This window comes from Protopterus annectens, chromosome 10.part0 (genome assembly GCF_019279795.1).
Source record: "Protopterus annectens isolate FY-2018-M chromosome 10.part0, PAN1.0, whole genome shotgun sequence".
Taxonomy (NCBI): Eukaryota; Metazoa; Chordata; order Ceratodontiformes; family Protopteridae; genus Protopterus; species Protopterus annectens.
Window position 1 is genome coordinate 131493977 of NC_056744.1, and position 20674 is coordinate 131514650.

A 20674-nucleotide genomic window follows, 5' to 3' on the forward strand; every position below is an offset into this window, starting at 1 on the left:
AATCAATCTACCAGAAAATCAAAGCAACTTTCAATCACCATCTATTGACTAGAAATTCACATTGCATGGAAAAATTCATTGAAATCAGTGCCTGTAAAATAATACCTCTCAACTACTTAATGCAAGAAATGTGGACAAAGCCAAAAATAATGGCAAGGACAAAGGCCCAAAAATAGGAACTTATTTTTTAATGTTGCTCTTATGAACTTAGAAAGTTGATGAAATAACAGCTTTTGCTTTAGCATTAATTTTCTGAAGGGTATGAAGTCTGAAACTCAATTTTCTTATCATTTTTAGTGACTTCAACCCTCAATGAGTTACCTGAAAACCACACATTTTATGAGGAACAGACCAAAAATAAGAGACAAAAATCTGGACAGTTGACAGGTATGAAAACAAATGACTACTTTTATTATTTCACTTACTAGGTTGGTTAATCCTGTTGGAGAACTGGGTGGGATATTACTGTAAGCATAACAAATAATACAGGTGCAAAAAAGTAGAATGTAAACAAGGAAACTGGACACAGTGCAAAATGTGATGTGACTATATTCTACAACAGTAACGTACACATAAGAAGTAAAACATGAAGATCTGTTTGACCACAAAATCATTGAGCAAAATAAAAAAAAACAGAGCAAAGCTATCATTACCTATATATCTTCACATAGTACAAATGGGATTAATACAAGGAGGTTTGGAAAATGAAGGTGTTTGAACTTTCATCTTTTTGTCACTGTTTATTAAAACAAGCTTCTAAAGTTTAAAGCATGCAATTTTGGGGGAAAAATGTGATAATTTGACACTGAAGCAGATAGAAGTTATACTATTTCTTAAATATTCACTCAAAACCTGTAACAAGATGCTGACTCTTAAACAAAAAAAACAAAATGTAGAGGTGACAGTATCCCAAACAGCTCGGAGAAATGATCCACACCAATCATTTCTCCGAGCTGTTTGGGATACTGTCACCTCTACATTTTGTTTTTTTTGTTTCAAAGTTGTTCGTGGTGTATTTTTACGTTTGTTGACAAAGATGCTGACTCTTGCCGCTTGTATTCTTTCTGGCAACATTTTTTTTTCTGTATTTTTTCTTCACTGTCTTGTCATTGAGTCTCCTTTGAGATGTCTAGAGCATCCCTTGAGTTATGTAGACCATTCTTTCCTTCTGCGTGAGAGCTTGTCATAGGAGGTCAGTATCCGAGCGGTCACTGTTTTTTTTATGCCTCACACCGCTCCAGAGCAGCAGCCTCAGGGAGCAGATGTTGTACAATGCAGGCGTCTTTTGGCATAAGCAATTCAACTCATGTTCAATACAGCCTGGGTCATGCCCAAGTCTTGGTATAACACTATGTTTCTGGTCCATCTGCAATTGCTGAGACAGCTAATAGGTGTCCGTGATGCAGTGGGCTGAGGTACTATCCCTACCCTGAATGGGTGAGCTGGCTTTTGACACCCACTCCCTCCTTCCTCCAATGCCTAATTTAGTTTTCTGGGGTACTAATCAAAATTGGAGCATGACTGCTTATCTATGAGAGGGGTTACACAACTGTGAGAATACCACTTTTTGTATACATGGTTGAGCCTTACATCTGCTGAAGAAATCCATAAGATTGTCTTTCCCCTGAAATGTCTCAATGTGGACCATAATCAAGAAGGGGTACGGGGGAGCTCAAATTACTGTGGGGGGGAATCAAGCCCACCAAAACTCAATGTCTGAAAAAATCAGATGCTGTTCCCACAAGTTACTTGAGTTCAAAAATGGAAATTAATACATTGTAACTAGCAAATTCCCAATACAATATACACTTGTACAGTATGGTTTAATAATGAGGGTAAAGCATATACAGTCTATGAATAAACCTGAATGTGACTGTAGGCAAGCAGTTACTACTGAAATTATACAAATGCTTTATTTCCACTTTTTTTTTTAATAATGCCACTGAAATCAGGGACTCTTCTTTTCAGTAATGTACATAATGGAACACAGATACAAAACACAGGCATACTACAGTATACATGGCCATGTTGATCTGCCACATATGACATATACAGTGATCTTTTATTTACTTCTTTATAGTGTAGTGCTAAATTATTCTTTGAGACTGTGTCATTGAGTGCTAGACTTCTGCCAGTTACAGTGTGATGTACACTTTTGCACTTGTTTGTTTTTTAAATGTTTCATTGCTCAGGTGATGGTAGCAAACACATACATGTTTCTGAGAGCCAGGACTGGGATTATGTCTTAATAATATGAAATTTTACCAAGAGAAGCCAAAGACTCAGTTCAATTAGTCTTCACTAATGCACACAACTGTGTATAATAGGTAACAATCTTTGTAAGTTACTAACTGATGAACATACCAGGATCAACTAGGCTTGTGTTTGGGCCTAGTGTTTGTGGAGGCTGTGTGTCTGAGCACATGTTCAAGGACATCTTGGTTTAGCCAAAGCCATTAGGCATTTCAGTGAGAGAGGATTGTTTAAGGTCATTGGCTGACTGGGTCACCTGGACTACAGCTCAGAGTAAGCACCTCACTGGTTCTTTCGAGCTTTTTTTAAAGTTGTCTCAGGTTTCAACTTTCTGTTACCTAAGAAGTTAAGTTTGTGAGTGTTTCTGCCATTTCACACTGAGCTAATCGAAGGAAGGATACTGAGCAAACTCAGATCTATAATATATAACATTAAGATCCTGCTTTTTTGCTTATTTTTTCGAGTTATTTATAGCACTTTGTCTGCTGCATACTTTTCTAGCTAGTTTCGCTGTGTGTGAGGCATTAACTGGAAATTGTCCACTTTTATTAAGCATCTGTTTGGGTTGTTTGATTCTGATAACTTGTTTGCAGTTAAAAGCTTTCTCTAGAGGTTCCTTTATCTGTTTAAAACTTTCATTTAAAGGCTCACTGCTACCTTTCTGCTGTGAGAAACATTTCTGCAATAACTGGTGGCTTTGTAGTTGCCCACCCTTACTGTAAATTTGATCTGGGACACTCCTCCCAGTCTAGTGTTATTATATCATTCTACTCAATACAGGGAGAACATTTGAGAAGGCCAACCCGGTTAGTTTCTGCTCCTCCTTTCTCCCATTCCACTTAAAAAATAAAATAAAATAAAATTCTAAGCTTGTTTCCTGCCTTTCCTGTGGGTAGTCTAGTCTGGATACAGATTTGCTGTGTCCAAGACCGTCTGTGGGCTTCTGAGCCCACAAGCCTTTCTGTGTTGGAGGGAAGCCTTCTAGCTTAATTTTGTTTCTTAGAATGAGCCAGTTTTTTAGTTTCAGCATTCAAGTCTGTTTCTTTGAGCTCAGCACTTGTTCATAACTCGTTGTAAGCACTAAATAAGCTGCAAATTACTACAGCACTCAACTTTCCTCACTTGTCTAGAGGAAAACAGTTTCTAGTACTTAACAAATAAGCACATATCCGGCTCCCAGTGTTTTCTCCTGTCTACCTGATGAATCTGGGCATCTTGGGGCAATGCAGCAAAGTTTAGGAAGAGAAGAATCGATTCTAAAAAGGTCTGCACTGGAATTTTGCACTGTGAGAGGCACCTCTTCAAGTCACCTCTCCGGTCGTTTTGACTGGACTGGTCTCGCCACTGTTAAACTACAAGTAGGATGACCAAGCTGGAAACTGTATGCCAATTGGCTTAGTAACTGCTTTTACCATGTGATTGACTGCCATATGACAAAAGCACCTACTATGAGGCTATACTGTGGAACAAAGGTGCCCGAGTTATTCAGTTTCTTTGGTTTGTCACTGTGTCTAGTTTGTGCTCATAGCCAGCTGTCTGACTTTTGCAGTCACTATTTTATTTTGGATGGACCAATATGAATTAACCACAAACTGCTGTTTTGGGAAAGTAGAAAGTGACACACTTAGGAATGTGTCTCTGCTCATCAGTTTTCCTACAGAGCCTTACTAAAATTTCAGTTAGCTAAATGTAGTGGCCAATAATCTTTTCTTGTAAATTGAGAGAAAGGGAAAAACATAACTAACTTCTTTAATGAATATACAGCTGAAAATAAACATAAGATACAAAACATGTCAAAGCAGAAACTGTAAAAAATCAGCTAAAGAAATCCCAAATATACAAAAATGTAAGCAGGAAAATATATACATTTTTCCAAAGTTTTGCATTTATTTTAAATTGTTATATTTTATTTATCTTGTATATCACATTTCTTTTATATTCTTATATTTTATTCTCCTATTTATTGTAACAAATTTATACAGTTTCCCAAAGCTTTACATTTATTTTATATTCTACTTCCCTGATGCTCTACTAAATCTGCTTTTGAATTCACAAAGCTAAACAGACACCTTTAGGTGCTGACCTGGGCTAGCTGGTTGATTGTTTTTCTCTTCTCACAGCTTTCTTCAAGTCCTGATCCATAGCCTCCCCCTTTTCTTGTTCTCCTAACATAATTCTAATGTAAATTTCCTAGCCCTGTCAAACCTGTTTTCTTACAGCTTTCCCCAAGCCCTGGCTCTTAGCCCCCCCCCCCCCCCTTCTCTCGGTCTCCTAACATAATCTTATTGCAACCTTCCCAGCCCTGTCAATCCTGTCTATTCCCTCCCTTTTCCTCTTGAGAGTTTACTTATTCCTCCCCTGAGCTGCGGCACCATCTTTAAACGCTAAAAATCTCTGCCTGACTACACTCTGTTTCTGTCTGTCCCACTGCCATCCCTCAGTAGTGTGCACAACTGTAAGTACCATTTGTACTTAAGATTGTACTTACATACTGAATCAAAAAACCTGATGTAGAAAGGCACCATCTTTTGACTTCGCTTTTCTGCCCTTGCTTCATAGGAATCCCCAGCAGTGTACTTGCTTATACCATATTCCATTCTTTTTTTAATTAGTACTCTACTGAGTCATAATTTACTGCATGTCCCTTTCTAAAACCCCATGGCATAACTACATTATTTTCCTACTTCTCAGTGAACTGCAGCTCCCCATTGGTGCATAAATAATAAAAACAAACAGAAAGGTAACATTCAATAGGCTGCCCTATTTCTGTAGTTGCTAACCTTCTTACTGATTGTTTTCTGTTTGGCGACTGCTGCTCCTCCGAGAAGGTGTAACCCGCTCCGTTCGCCCTTTGGGCTTCCTCCGCTCCCCTACCCTGCCCCCAAATTCCTCTCGCCCCCACTAACTGTACCTTTATACATCCCCTGACTCCTCCCCACCCAACACCTCTCCAATCACAATACACCTAAGCCAAACCCCACCCAACTGTAGATCTATATCACCCCAAACATCCACCCCTCCTACGATGCTCTAAATAACATCTCTCCCTATAACCCCATTTGCCCTACTAATCTCTCTCTCGTCTCTTACCTATCTCACACTTTTTCCCAACCCTTGTCATAACTCTCACACAGTCCACTACATCTTACCATCTACCTCATTTCCCATCCTACTCATCCATCTCACATGAACTCTTTACCTCTAACCCAATCTATTTTTTCAAACCAAAACTGCTCCCAACCCAACCTTCCCTGTACTCCCCTCTTAAATGCGGTACCAGAAAATCACTACTCTCACTCAACCCAAGCTACCCTTGCCCAACACACTGCCTCACTCGTCTACTCTACCATATCTCTCTTTCTCTCACTAGCCGGCGACATCCACCCCAACCCCAGACCCATCCCTAACATCAATCTCACCAAACCCCTCTACTCAACCCACAAACTCAGAGTCTATTCGCCTTACAACACTTAATGCACAAAGCCTAAAAAACAATCTCCCTAACCTTCATGCCTGGCTCTGCCATAACCTCCCCGACATTACCTCCGTTTCTGAAACCTGTCTGAAAACCTGTATAAAAGATAGCAAAATCCTACCACCAGGTTTCCAAATCATTCCCAATGAACAGCCCACAAAAAAGGAGGTGGAGTAGCAATAATCTACCCCACCTCCCATACCATAACTCCCTGCTCCAATAAAATACCAACCTTTGCCAATGCTGAAATTATAATAGGTTTACTAAAAATAAACAACCATAAGTCTATATGTATTCCTGCCCTTTATATTCCCCCTGGTGATAATATCAAAACTCTTGAAAGCATCCTGTCCTGGTTCTCCTCCAATATAAAAAACAAAAAATATATACTTGGTGATACCAACATCAACTGGAATATTATTAACTCTAAAGACCCATCCCACACAATTAACCTGCATAACTTCTCCCAACTAATACAATCTCCAACCAGACCAAATAAAGATGGTACCACTGGTACCATCATTGACTGGATCCTAACAACTCACCCAAACCTGATCATCAAAGCCAGAACATTACCTGATCCTCTCAGTGATCACCTACCAGCCTTCGTCGACTATCTCCCATCTCCACTGCATAAACACCACCACTACATCCAAACACGCAAGCTCTCCTCTTTCAACCCATTAACTTTCTCCGAATGCTTAAAGCATACTGACTGGTCCCCCTCTAAAAACCCTTCCTCTAGATGATGCCGTTTCCTACTTTAACCACTCATTCCTAACCCTTCTCAATCAGCAAGCCCCCCCCCCCCCGAACCAAATACATCAAAACCAATCCCTGCCCATGGTTATTAAAAGATACTAAACTAGCCTTGCACCAAAGGGACAAAAAATGGAAACGATATAAAAAACATAAAAACCCTAACACCCTCATAGAGTATAAGCAACTATGAAACTCTGCAAAAAAAATAATAAAGACTGCAAAGCCCACTACTCCAAACTCCAGTTCTTGCACTCAACAAATCCAAACAAATTCTGGGACTTCATCTCATCCATGCTGCATCCTGACAACAAAGAAAACCCCTGCCCAGACCCCAACCTCTCCAACCTTGAAATAGCCAGCCAGTTCAACTCATTCTTCATAGACTGTATAGCTAAATATTAGCCTCCTTCCCACCTCCCCTCCTACCCCAACCACCACCCCAATCGTCAACCTTCCTCCACATCCTTCTGCCTCAAGCCCATCCCCACAAGCACTATAAAAAGACTTCTCAAACTCAAACCCTGTTGCAATGCAAAAGACAACCTTCCGCCCACCTTCCTCAAACAATCTGCAGACACCATTGCCTATCGCATCTCTATTCTTATAGACAGATCCATACAAGAATCATACGTCCCTTCTATCTGGCGCCATGCTTACATTATCCCCTTCACAAAGGTGGCAAAAATACTGATACCACCAACTTCAGGCCTACTGCCAGCCTTTCCCCTCTTTCTAAAATACTAGAGAAAACAATACAAGCACAACTGATGGCACACCTAACACTAAACAATCTCCTCTCCCCTACCCAAAACGGTTTCTGCCCTGGCCACAGCACCACGGCTGCCCTTCTTTCCTTTCATGAAACCATAAACCTTGAATGCGACTCAGGCAAGTTTGTAGACACACAATTCCTAGATCTGTCAAAGGCCTTTGACACCATCTCACACACCCTACTTATATCCCAACTCTCCAGCCTACACCTCTCTCCCACCATTATCGCCTGGTTTTCCAGCTACTTGTCCAACTGCCAACAAGCTGTTTTGCTCTTGGCCCTCTTCTCTTCAACCTATTCATTAACAACTTTCACCAATCCATTCCAGACTCATTTATCATCCAATATATGCAGATAACTCAATCATCTGCTCAGCCTTTCCCCCCTCTGAGCTCCTAGTAAAAACCCAACTAGCCTACTCCAAAACAGAAACCTGGAAGCAGTTTAACCATCTAGCACTAAATGCAAATAAAACCAAACTAATGTTTGTGTCCCCTACCAAAAACTCCATTGACAAATCCACATTTACCATACAGAGCCAAAATAACACCCTCCTTGAAATCGTTCCCAACACCAAGCTTCTTGGCATCACTATTGATAAAGAACTAAAATTTGACACCCACATCTGCTCTGCAATCAAGAAAACCCACCAAAAGTTAGGTCTCCTCTACAGGCACAACTGCTTCCTAAGCCCCTCTACCCGTCAAACTCTTGCATCCACCTTCCTACTCCCCTCCCTTATGTATGGTGCCCCTCTTTTCACCAATCTCCATCTTGGCCTTCATTCCAAACTTGAATCCTGCTACCACAAGATCTCCAAATTTGCAACCAATTTAAAAAACTCATCCCACCACTGCCACTCCCTCCTCACCCTCAACTGGCTTGAACTACTCAACTACCTCAGTTACCTACAACTCACCACTGCCCACAATCTTTAAACCTGCCAACTGCCCAGCTCTCGCTACTTCCTTAAAACCTTAAATTCCCAACCGCTCACTCAGATCCAAAAACCAAAATCGCCTTCAGGTCCACAAACCTGCACGACCTCCTGGCCATCTACTGCTGTCCCACTCCTTAGCTAAACAGTGGAACTCTCTCCCCACACACCTACACAACCTACCTAACCATACAAATTTCAAATCTCAGCTACTATCTCATCTTTCTTCCAAATGGAAATGCCCTTGCCACACTCCAACTTCAACCCCTCCTCCTCCCTCATTCCACCTTGCACTGACTCATCCAACTACCTCTACTATTACTTCATCCCACCCAAAACAATCCCTCCCCTACCAAAAACTAATTTTCTCTCTATCTATTGTACTATACTCTGCAATCTCAAATATACTATTACCCTCTCCGTGCATATTTTCCTAGCCTACTAATGGCTAGTAGTTATATATTTTGAAATGTTAAATCTACAATTGAGTTTATAAAAAAAATATTCACTTTATGTAAATGCTGAAATTTCTGTATTGAATTATGTCTTTTCATTTCTGTAACACTGTGACAAGCCAATTGCAAATATCATGGAGCTTATCTGTAAATGTTTAATTAGCTGTATGAACTATGCCCTTTTATAACATATGAAATGTAACTTGAAATTATTGTCAAGCTTTTCGCTTTGGGCCACCACTGAAAATGGGCTCTTCTTGGCCTAGTGGACTTCCCCGGTCATCAAACTTAAATAAAATAAAATAAATAAATAAAAAGAAGCCAAAACATTTAGGCACATCAAATGGAAAGAGAATTATTAAGGAGTTTACTGAAGGCAACCCTGGTGGCATAAAGAGGATAAAGTCATGACTATGGATAAAGTAACCCAACTTTGATTAGGCCCCAGATGCTACATGGAGCTGGTAGAGATAATGAACATGCTTATCCTGGGGACAGGAAGTGTCCTGTAGCAATCTATCACAGGAAGGGGTAGGACAAGTGAGCTGGGGGGTTGATTTGCACTTACGAACCTGCTGAATGGTGGTAGACTTCATTGAGTACTAACAGTGTGCACTTGTGGAAGGGAAGGACACAATGACCACAGAGGCAAAGTGGGCCATGCACCCTCTAAACAGGTGGGGGGGGTTAGGCTAGGAAGAATGACCTCATAGCCAGGATGCCAGCAAGAGCACAAGGAACCCTCTTGGATACCTGAATGATATCCTCCCCAGATGACTTTCACCCTAGTGGATAGAGATGATCCCCATCACTAGGTAATAAATAGGCTAGATTCTGAACGTGGTGGGGGCTTGATCATCAGCAAGCAGCCGAGCAAAAAAAGTAGAAAAATAATAAGGATTGTACTAACACTTAAAGGAATTTCCTGAAGAAAGATCTATGCTTACTTCATACAAAGGTGATAGCAGACAGAATCTGGGTAATAAAGGGCACTCGAGGTGAATTTTTGTCAACTAAAACAAGTAAAGGAAGAAGTACATCTAAAAAATGGATAAATAGGGAGTTTACTGAAGCAGAACCTAAATTAATGCAAGGTACTTATGACTATACTTCAGATCGTTTCATTTGAGCCACGTCAGTTAAGAAAAAGCTTTATTCCAAAAACCAATTTGCTTAGAGAAAAAGAAAAGAAATGTGAACACCACTTTTTAATAATATCCTTTTTCCCTACGTCGCGAGCTTTCCAGAGCCTCTGTGCCTGGGGTGATTCATATCCCAAGCTTAACAGAGGCTGTCACATGTTAGAGCAAGGGTAAACTGCATATGCAGTAACCTGTTTGAGGAGTCTGTGTTTTGTCCAACTGCAATCATTATAGCACTTGAGTTATCTTGTTGGTGAGAAGATCAGGCTCTCTCCAAACAAAGTGAACACAAGTGGGTTGTTGTACTATTTATCACTGGATAGGTGATCAGTGCTCAGCTATAGTGAACACAAGGGGGTTGCTGTACTGTTTATCACTGGATAGGTGATCAGTGCTCAGCTAAAGTGAACACCAGGGGGTTGTTGTACTGTTTATCACTGGATAGGTGATCAGTGCTCAGCTAAAGTGAACACAAGGGGGTTGTTGTACTGTTTATCACTGGATAGGTGATCAGTGCTCAGTTAATGTGAACACAAGGGGGTTGTTGTACTGTTTATCACTGGATAGGTGATCAGTGCTCAGCTAAAGTGAACACAAGGGGGTTGCCCAATTGTTTATAACTGGATAGGTGGTCAGTGCTCAGAGCAGCGAATCTAAAAGACAGCCAGAGTTCATTAACAGTTGCCAGACCTGGCGAATGAAACACTGACGGTTGCATTTTCTTTACTTTCTCCATGTTGTCTGAATTTGTGTGATAATGGAGTAGTTGTGTAGGCTTGCCTCCAAAACAGTGGAACAGGGTGGCAAAGTTGCCTCCTCCAATACAAAAATGTTTTTTGTGTGTTTTGTGACTTTGGGAGTGTTCCGTTTTGAGTACTGATCTCCCAAGGTTTTAGATCCTTTTGGTTGAATAATTGTGTCTTAACTAAAAAAGATGCAATTATTCTTAACAGACCAGACAAAACCTACATCTTACAATATATTATTATGCCTTCTAGGAATGCTAACAAAAGTGAAAAAAAAATGTGAGTCTGTCAACCCAGTTTTGATTTTAGGAAATGCTTTATCAGCAAAATAATTAACATTTTGACCCAATGATTACAAGTATATCTGGCAGGCAAGGGATTGTTATCATAGTGTACATATCCTGCCCTGCAGACCAAACCTTGACAAGAACCTTCTTAAACAGCATGAGTACTTTATCCCACTGGCAGCACTGAAGCTATCTGGAAATTGGGCTACTAATATGAAATGGCTTAACTATCACTACAGATTATAGGGGCCAGAATCATCCCTTCTGGAAATTTCTACTGTGTGCAGTAACCAATAGCTCTTACATCTGTCTTCTTTTCTACATAATGGCAAACAGTCACTTCACTGTTTGTGTTATCCTGTGCAAAGCCATGCAATACATTTAGTAAGTTCAACAGCTTCATTCTTACCTTGTGTGATGCAACTGCATTTTTTTCTGCTAATTTGCTCATCGGGATGTTTTCTCCCACTTTTTCCAACAACATACTTAACATAATGACTTAAATGTGTTCAGTAGTGTGTCTGATGAATAAAATGAAGCAGCATATTTCCCTCGTACAACACAAGCCAGACGCACTACTCTGTAAATGAAGCAGCACATCTTATTCTAATCACATAAGCCATACTTACTTCAGTCTGAAAGCATGAATGTAGCTGTGTTAGGAATGGTGGTTTATCTTGCAAAGCCAGAACTCTCTTTTCTACCATTGTACATTCAACATCATCATCCTGAATGACGACATCTTTTTTCAAAATCTTGATAGCATACAGTTCATCTGCACCTTTCCTTTCAGCCAACATAACCTGCATACAAAATAGTGAAATACTTTATTTCTTCATGGCAGACATCTTGAATGTGCGACCTTCAGTCATTTCACTGATTACAAAAGCTTAATCTACAGACAGGCAAAATTTACATTAACAAAAAAGCTGTGTACGTAGCTGTAAGAAGACAATGGCTTATTCTACATCCCAAAAGTTGAACTAAAAGACTTAGAAAGTACATTAAAAGAAACTTAAAGACTAAAACAGTTGAATTAAAATAGTTAAAAATAAACTACAAAATGAAAAAAAAATGTTTTTCAGTTGTTATATACTCACAATGTTGTTCAACATTTTGGGAATTTCATCTCCAAGATATTTTCTGTTACAGTATAATAGGCCTGGGAATCACAAATAATGTTTGCATGTTCCTTTTTATGCATGTAAATATACAGCGATCAGAAACACCCTCTTTCAGGGCATCTGGGTCACTGCTAAAAAGATTCTTAGGGATCAGACTGTTATCCCAGTTAACAACTAAATGATAAAAAAGTTGCAAAATTATCAGCAATTAATGTATCTTTCGTTTTTAAATGACTGCTGCAAGCCCTGAAACTAAAAAAACAAAACAGAAGCTATGTCATTTCATATATATATATATATATATATATATATATATATATATATATATAGGTTCATAGATAGATTCATAGATTAGTACTAAGCTAACTGCCCTTGCGAGCCATTTTTAAGCCTAGCCAATTATCCCTTGTGAGACTCAAACCCTGCACTTTGTGCTTGCAAGGCAAACACCTTAACCATTAGGCCACCCTCCCAACCATATATAAACAAAAATAACTTTTCCCAGCACAGTGAACTGCAGTTAGCAGACATTGCAAGGGCTGAAGGTAAGGATGAAGAGGTCAAACAAGGGAGTGTTCAGGGAAGTTAAAGTACAAAGAAAGAAAGAAAGAAAAACATCTGCCAGTACCTAAGAGTTCTATTTACAATTCAGTGAATCAAAACATAAACTGCAGATGCACTGTTTTTAACTCACTGTGAGGTATTCCAGCTATAAATTTTTCGTACCTCCCTGGACTATATGGAAAGAGACATGATCGAGCCCACTGAATGTGTGTCCTAGGCAGGTATGTTCCTAGCCTTAAGCAGCATTCTACAGTCACCCAGAATGATGCCTCAGTACAAACAGAAAATGACTGACTTTAACAACTGGCTTAGCTTCTGGTGTCACTCGAAGAGGATCCAGTACCTGATGGCCTGGGAACACATGATTGACAGACCATGACGCTTTTCCAGAGATTTCCTGCATCTATCTCTCTTGGGCTTCAGGCTTCTGGCAAAGGCTCTTGCCTCCCCCATAGTACCTCTTTTAGGCAATGCCATGAGGTCAAAACTACCAACATGAAAATTTCATCAAAACACAAATTAAAGGTCATGCTGCTAAATGTTAGGCGTCTAAACATGAAACGGCACTCATTGCAAGCATTCTTAACCCTGGAAAATACTGACATTTGTGCAATCACAAAAACCTGGTTGAAAGCTGCAGAGAGCACCACAGCCATAACAAGTTACTCATCCTATCATATATTCAGACCCCAAACTGTGGGCAGCAATGCAAAAGGAGGTGGAGCTGCAATATATATTAAAGACATACACACCTTCAGGCTGGTCAAACAGTATGACCCACAGGAGACACTCCAGGTCCAGTTAAACATTGACAAGACCCCTATTCAAATTATAGCTAGCTGCAGGCTCCCAACTTTGATCCAAGATGCCCACTTCACCTATCTGGACCTCTTCGAATCTATCAAGATTCAACCCTTTACCCTGATCCTGGGTGACTTTAACTATCCAACCATAGATTGGAAGAAATATTCATGCCAAAATGCAGATGCTCAGAGATTCTTTGATTTCATCAATGCAAATGCCTTTGACCAGCTGGTGGACACCCCTCAAGAGGTGATAATATCTTGGACTTGGTATTAACTGACATGAGTAAGCACTGCAGCATTCCTATAGTGTAATCCTCCCTGGTAAGATCCGACCACAAAGTGGTCAATTTCAAAGTCACTATCTCCCGAGCCTCCCTAACTAGGGTCAAACAAACAAAAAAAAAAACTTCTCCAAAGCTGATTACAACCTCCTGAGGGAAGGTATAAATAGTTTTACAGCCCCCTCCCCCTTCAGAGGAACTGGCTCATATGTCCAAACCTACAACAAAGTACTATACGAGCATTTATATAGCTGCATGGAATAAAGAATACCTAATAGGACAAAATCGTCCTCCTCAAAGAAGAGTAAACTTGTCAGGTGGACATCTGCAATAAATAAACTCTATAATAAAAGGAAAAAGTTGTTGTCCAGGAGCAAGTGCCAAATTGGAAGCAATCTCTCCTTAGCCTGAACAAGCTAATAAGAGCACTAGTGAAATTATCCAAAGCAAACAGAGTCCAAACTGACTACATCTACTAAAGACAATAATAAGGCCTTCTTCACATAAGTCTGCAGTCTCAAAGAAAAGAGTCAGATCTGCTCAGAACTGATGGTCAAGGACACCATATACACACAAATGCCATTGATATAGCGAACCTGCTGGTAGACCTATTCAGTGAAAACTTCACCCCTCTGTCCCCCATCAGTAAATCAGGACATCCCCAGCTCCTGCCCCCTCCCCTTATCTCTAAGGAGCAAGTCACCCTGCCCTCTCAAAGGCAAAAAATACAGCTTCCATGGGACCCGATAACATCCTAGGCTACATCCTATATGAACAAGCAGGAGCTTAGGCACCCTATTCAACCAAAGCCTGAGTACCGGCTTCATCCCAGCTGAGTGGAGGAAAGTCACGGTCATCCCTGTGCACAGAGGTGGTGTGTCCATTGATCCAGGTAATTGGAGACTCATCAGCCTAACTAGACTGATCTGCAAGGCCATGGAACGGATTATCATGGACCTCATTAACAATGACATTGGCAACCTCCAAACACTCAATCCCACACAGTTTAGTTTCATAAAGGGGGGGGGGGTCATGCCTGTTAAATTTGGTTGACATCTTTGAGACAGTCACTAAAGTCATGGATGAGGGGAAGACGGCGTGCACTGCCTACCAAGACCTGGCCATAGCCTTCGATACTATTCCCCACTCTGGTACAATAGATAAACTTTCTCAACTAGGCATCAATCTGTATGTTACCACATGGGTAGAAAACTGGCTGACTGATAGAACCCACCTTGTCAAAATAGGGGAAGCCACCTCAAGCAGTAGACCCATAACGAGCGGTGTACCCCAGGGATCAGTCTTGGGGCCTCTGTTGATTGGGATATACTTTTCTGAGGTGCAAGCAAAAACCAGCAGGCTATGGCTGACCAAGTTTGCACATGACTGCAAGCTGGGTGCTGTCATTACTTCCCCAAGTGATGTGGACATCCTCCAAGAGGGTCTCACCCAAACAAATGACTAGTGCCAGAAATATGCCAAAAAATGCATCATCGTCCTCACAAATTATCACATTAATAACATCCTAACCACACAATCAGTCGTGAGGGACTTGGGCACCCAGGTTGATAGCAAACTGACTTTTGACCATTATATTGCCTCCATTGTATGGAAAGCTTTCTACATGGCCCACCGCATTAGCAAGGCTATCTCATCCAGGGACAAGCAGGTCATAACATTCCTGTATTCTTCCCTTATAAGACCCATTATTGAGTACAATGTTCCTTTGGACATGTAACTCACACAAAGCACATGCAGCAGCTGGAGACACCACAGAGGTTCCTCACCAGGAGAATCCAGGACCTCAATCATCTACTGTAATAGTGTGCATTACTATAATTGCATTTTTATTTAATTACTAAATTGTAAACTGCTTTTTCATACTGAGACTTGTATCTTTTCTTTGTGAGTGTTCTTTCTATGCTTTTAAAGTGAGGTTTCTGTGTTCTGCTCAGGTGACATAATCTTGATAGAGGCCTGTTGTCTACGCCTGGTAGTTTTGTTGGAGTTTCCTGTGTTTCTGGCAGCCATTTTCTACTGATAGTCTGTCTTCATTATTATTGAGAGTAACAAGGCCTCCTGACCTTCTGTACTATGAGTGATTGGGGTAATAGCAGGGGCTTAGTAGTAATTTGATCTTCTAACTATTCCATCCTTAACTGGTATATAAACCCTGTGTCTTGAAAAGGCTGTGCTTCTATTTATCAGGCTGTGGATCGTATTTCATTACTGAAACAAAGCGGAAATTCCTTAAGATTCCAAGAGCAGGATAAGTTATTTCTTACACTTATTTCACTGAACTGCACTTCTGAAACACTTATAATTGTGCTATACAGTTGATCTACTACATTTTGCACTGTTATAAAGCTTTTTTTATTGTTTCACTGCATTTATGTACTGTTTTATACTGTTTTAACTGTATTTTTCATTGCTAGATACGGTTTCATTACTCTAATTGCATGTTTACCGAACTACTTAACTGTAAACTGCTTTTTCATACTGAGAGTTGTATCTTCTGTTTGTGAGTACTCTATCCAAGCTTTTCTGTGCATTTTTGATTTTTTAAGGTTTCTGTGTTCTACAGCTAGGAACTGTAATAGTGTGCATTACTATAATTGTCTGTTTACAGTTAAAAGCATTCTCTAGAGTCTGCTTGCTCTTTGATCTGTTTAAAATTTCATTTAATGGCTACAGCTAGGAACTGTAATTTTTCCCACCCACCTTACCTAGTGTTGTGGTGTTCTTATACTCGGTGGCTTTGCAGTTGCCCACCCATACTGTATATTTGATCTGCGACACTCCTCCCAGTCTAGTGTCATTAGTGCATTCAATCTAATAATGAACATCTGTGATGGCCAACCCACTCAGATTCTTAACATTGAATTAACTTCTTTTCCAGCTTTCTCCACTTCCACTTTACTGAAAAAAAACATGTAGTGAAAAAAAACATTCTAAGCTTCCTTCCCCCCTTTCCTGTGGCAGGTCTTGTCCAGATACAGATTTGTTGTGTCCAGGACTGTTTGTGAGATCCTGAGCCCCATCCCCCACTTAACTAGGGTTAAACTATTCCTGGCACCATAAAGTCTGCCCTTCAAATTTTCCTTTGCAGCTAGCCAGCTTTTTAGTTTTAGCACTCAAATCTGTTTAGTTGAGCTCAGCACTTGTTCAGAACTTGTAAGCACTAAATAAGCTACAAATTACTACAGCACTCAACTTTCCTCAATTGTCTAAAGGAAAACAGTTTTTAGTACTTAATAAAAAAAGCACCTATCCAAGCATGTCTAAAGGTCAGCTTCTGGTGTTTTCTCCTGTATACCTGATGAATCTGGGCATCTTGGGACAATGCAGCAATCGCCTCATGTACACAGATAACCCTCTCCTCCTACCACCCAACACTATGAACTGTGACAAATGCACTTATATAGCCAAACTGGAAGCAAAGCTCTCTTCACCAAAGACTGGACTAGACAGACAAGAGGAGAAGGTAAACACTTGCACTGCACCACACTCATCACATAGTCCCTCAAAACCTACACCACTAAAACACACACACGGAAGTACAAAACACACACCTACATTCGTGGAGGCTCTCAGTAAAAATCTGCCCAAACAACCGACACCTACAAAGCAGAAATGCAAGCAACCCCCCCCCCCCCAACACAACCCAAATGACACATAGCCCACATACTCAGTGTGCCACTCAACTAAAGCCCATAAAGCATAATGTACCCAACACTCTAGTCATAGGTGACTCTATAGCCAGGCACACTGATGTTCCACTCACCAGGCTAAACAAGGAGAAACTTACTGTCAGTTGCCTGTCGTGTGCCAGGATCCACCACATAATACACACACTCAGGTCACTCCACAACAAGTACAAATATGGCTCTGTCATTGTCCATGTTGGTGTGAATGACCTGCGATGTACCTCCCTAGACTGCATGAAAAGAGACATGGAGGAGCTCTCCAATCTTGTAACCCAGGCCAGCATGACTCTAGCCCTTAGTAGCATCCTGCCATCACCCAGAATGATACCACAGTACAAGGATAAAATGATTGACTTTAACAATTGGCTAAGCTTCTGGTGTCATTCTAAGGGAATCCAGTATCTGTCTGTCTGAGATGACATGATCGACAGACCATGCTGCTTTGCCAGAGATGGCCTGCACCTGTCGCCCTTGGGATTCCGAATACTGGCAAAGGCTCTTGCCACCCCTATAGTGCCTTTTTTAGGCAAGGTTCAAATGACAAATTCACCACCGTAACAGGTACAAGCAAGCAAAATCTGAGGGTAATGCTACTCAATGCTAGAAGCCTAAACCTCAAAATGCACTCACTCAAGGCACTCCTTAAAATGGAGAACATCAACATCTGTGCAGTGATGGAGACCTGGTTCAAAGCTCCAGAGAGCACCCCTGCATTGCCAGGCTATAATTCATACCACACCTTTCGGCTACCAAACCCGGACCGAAACACTAAAGGTGGAGGCGTGTCCATATTCATTAAGGATATCCACACCTCCAAGCTAGTTGCTCAGCATAATGCATCTAAGATTATCCAAGTTCAACTAACTCTGGGCAAAACCGCTATCCAGATTGTAGCTTGCTACAGACCCCCCACCATGCCCCAGGATTCCCACTCCTCTTTTCTTGATACACTGGAAAATATTAAGGTACAACCTAACAACCTAATAATGGGTGATTTCAACTACCCCACCATTAACTGTGAAAACTACTCGTGTACCAACTCTTTTGCTCAACGTTTTCTGGAAATCATCAATTCCAACGCCTTGGATCAACTTATCCACACCCCCACCAGGGGCAGCAATATCCTAGACCTGGTCATCACCAACATGGGTGACCGGTGTTCCACACCAGAGGTCAGCTCCTCAATGGTCAGATCCAAAGACCAGCTAATCACCCTAGACATCCATATCCTGCTCCCACCCCCCATTAGGAAAACAACCGTAAAAAATTTCTCCAAAGCCAATTTCACGCTTCTTAAGACGGAAGTGGCAAACTTCACGACACCCATGCAGATGGACAATAGAGGTATGACTGCTGAAGCCTACACAAATGCACTTTATAAGCACTTACATGAGTGCATGGATCATGCTATCCCTAACAGAACCAAGATGCTATTCTGCAAAAAAAAGGAAGCCGATCTGGTGATCTTCTGCCATAAACAAACTCTACAACAGAAGAAAGAAACTGTTGCAAAAAAGAGTAAAATCCCATGATTGGAAGAACTTCCCGGTCAGCCTCAGTAAGAAGCTGAGATCCCTCAAAAAAGTCTCCAAAGCTAGTTATGAAAACAAAATCGCCACTGATTTTAAAGACAACCACAAAGCATTCTATAGCTATGTCAACAATCTCAATGGCAACACTCAGATCTGCGCTGAGTTACAGCACAATGACACTAAATATACAGAACCAACTGATATTGCCAACATCCTGGCAGATAGGTTCAATGCTAACTTTACCATTCTCTCACCCCCTAAAGGGCCCATCTTTATACCGGAAGAATGCAAAGATCCTGTAATCACAGCTGCACAGGTAAAAACTTCAGTCTCCAAAGCCAAGAACACAGCATCCATGGGACCTAACAACATCCCAAGCTGACTTCTACACGAACTACAGAATGAACTGGCACCCCACGTAAGTACCATGTTCAATCATAGCCTCACCTCAGGCTTTGTGCCCATTGAATGGTGCACCGCGATGGTTATCCCACTCCACAAAGGGGGGGCCATAACAGACCCTGGGAACTACCACCCCATTAGCCTGAAGAGCCTGGTCTGCAAGGCCATGGAACGTATCATCATGGAACTCAAACAAAGATATTGGAGATCTCCAAACTCTGGACCCCACACAGTTCGGGTTTGTAAAAGGCAGATCATGTCTCCTAAACCTGACAGACTTCTTTGAAGCAGTCACCGAAGCCATAGATGAGAGAAAGGTGGTTCACGCAGCCTATCTAGATCTCGCCAAGGTGTTCAACATCATCCCCCACACTGGAATTATAGATAAACTCACTAAACTAGGTATAAATCCCTATGTCACAAGATGGGTACTAGCTTACTGACAGAACCCACAATGTGAAAATAGCAGACTCCAACTCAGAATTCAGACCAGTGACAAGTACAGTACCACAGAGTTCAGTCCTGGGTCCCCTCCTGTTTGGTATCTACTTCTCTGAAGTACAGGCTAACACAGAAGATCTTTGGCTAACTAAATTTGCAGATGACTGCAAACTAGGAGCCACAATCGAAACTCCTAACTATGTGGACATCCTACAAAGGGCATCACTGAGACAGATGCCTGGTGTCAAAGTCATGATCTCAAGCTCAATGTCAAAAAGTGTATTGTCATCCCCTTTGGTAAAAACTCTGTACCCATGAACTACCACATAGGCGGTAGTCTACTTAACACCGAAAGTGTGATAAGAGACCTTGGGACACAGGTGGACAGTAGTCTCTCCTTTGATAATCACATCGCCAGAGTGGTCAGGATATCTTTCTATGTGGAACACCTCATCACAAAAGGTTTCTCATCCAGAAAAAAACAGGTCATTGTTCCCCTCTACTCATCACTCATTAGACCCATTATAGAGTACAATGCCCCTTTTGATATGTACCTCACAAGACATCTACAACAACTAGAAAGGCTGCAAAAATACCTCACAAAGAGGATTACTGGCCTCAAACAGATGCCTTATGCAGACCGACTCAAAAAACTTCAACTTTACTCTGTCACATATTGCCTACTCAGAGGCGATCTCTGCCTAACATACAAAGCTATGTCAAACCCAGAGCTGTTGGACATGCTCCACTTAAAGAAATCCCAATCCCTCCAAGCTACATGTTTTAGGGACCCAAACCTTGTCACCACAATAAACAGAACATGCTGGAAGGATACATTCCTGTCCCAGAGACTTCCCATACTCTGGAACAGACTACCTATCTATGTCAAACAGAGCTCCTCATTAGCACTCTTCACGAAAAATCTTGATGATTGGATGGGTAATAGGAAATTCACCCCGGGGATCACTTCTGTGGTTCTGCTTGACAG

The 20674-nt window shown here is 41.2% G+C and overlaps 1 protein-coding gene across 2 annotated transcripts in view; it reads right to left on the reverse strand.

Annotated features, from left to right (window-relative positions):
* The window catches only part of PRKCA (protein kinase C alpha), a 2412375-nt gene that overhangs the window by 506427 nt on the left and 1885274 nt on the right, over positions 1-20674 (reverse strand). For both annotated transcript variants that reach the window (XM_044085102.1, XM_044085103.1), the window contains one exon: positions 11459-11632. In XM_044085102.1, coding sequence (XP_043941037.1) covers positions 11459-11632 — 174 coding nt within the window. The remainder of the gene's footprint in view (positions 1-11458; positions 11633-20674) is intronic.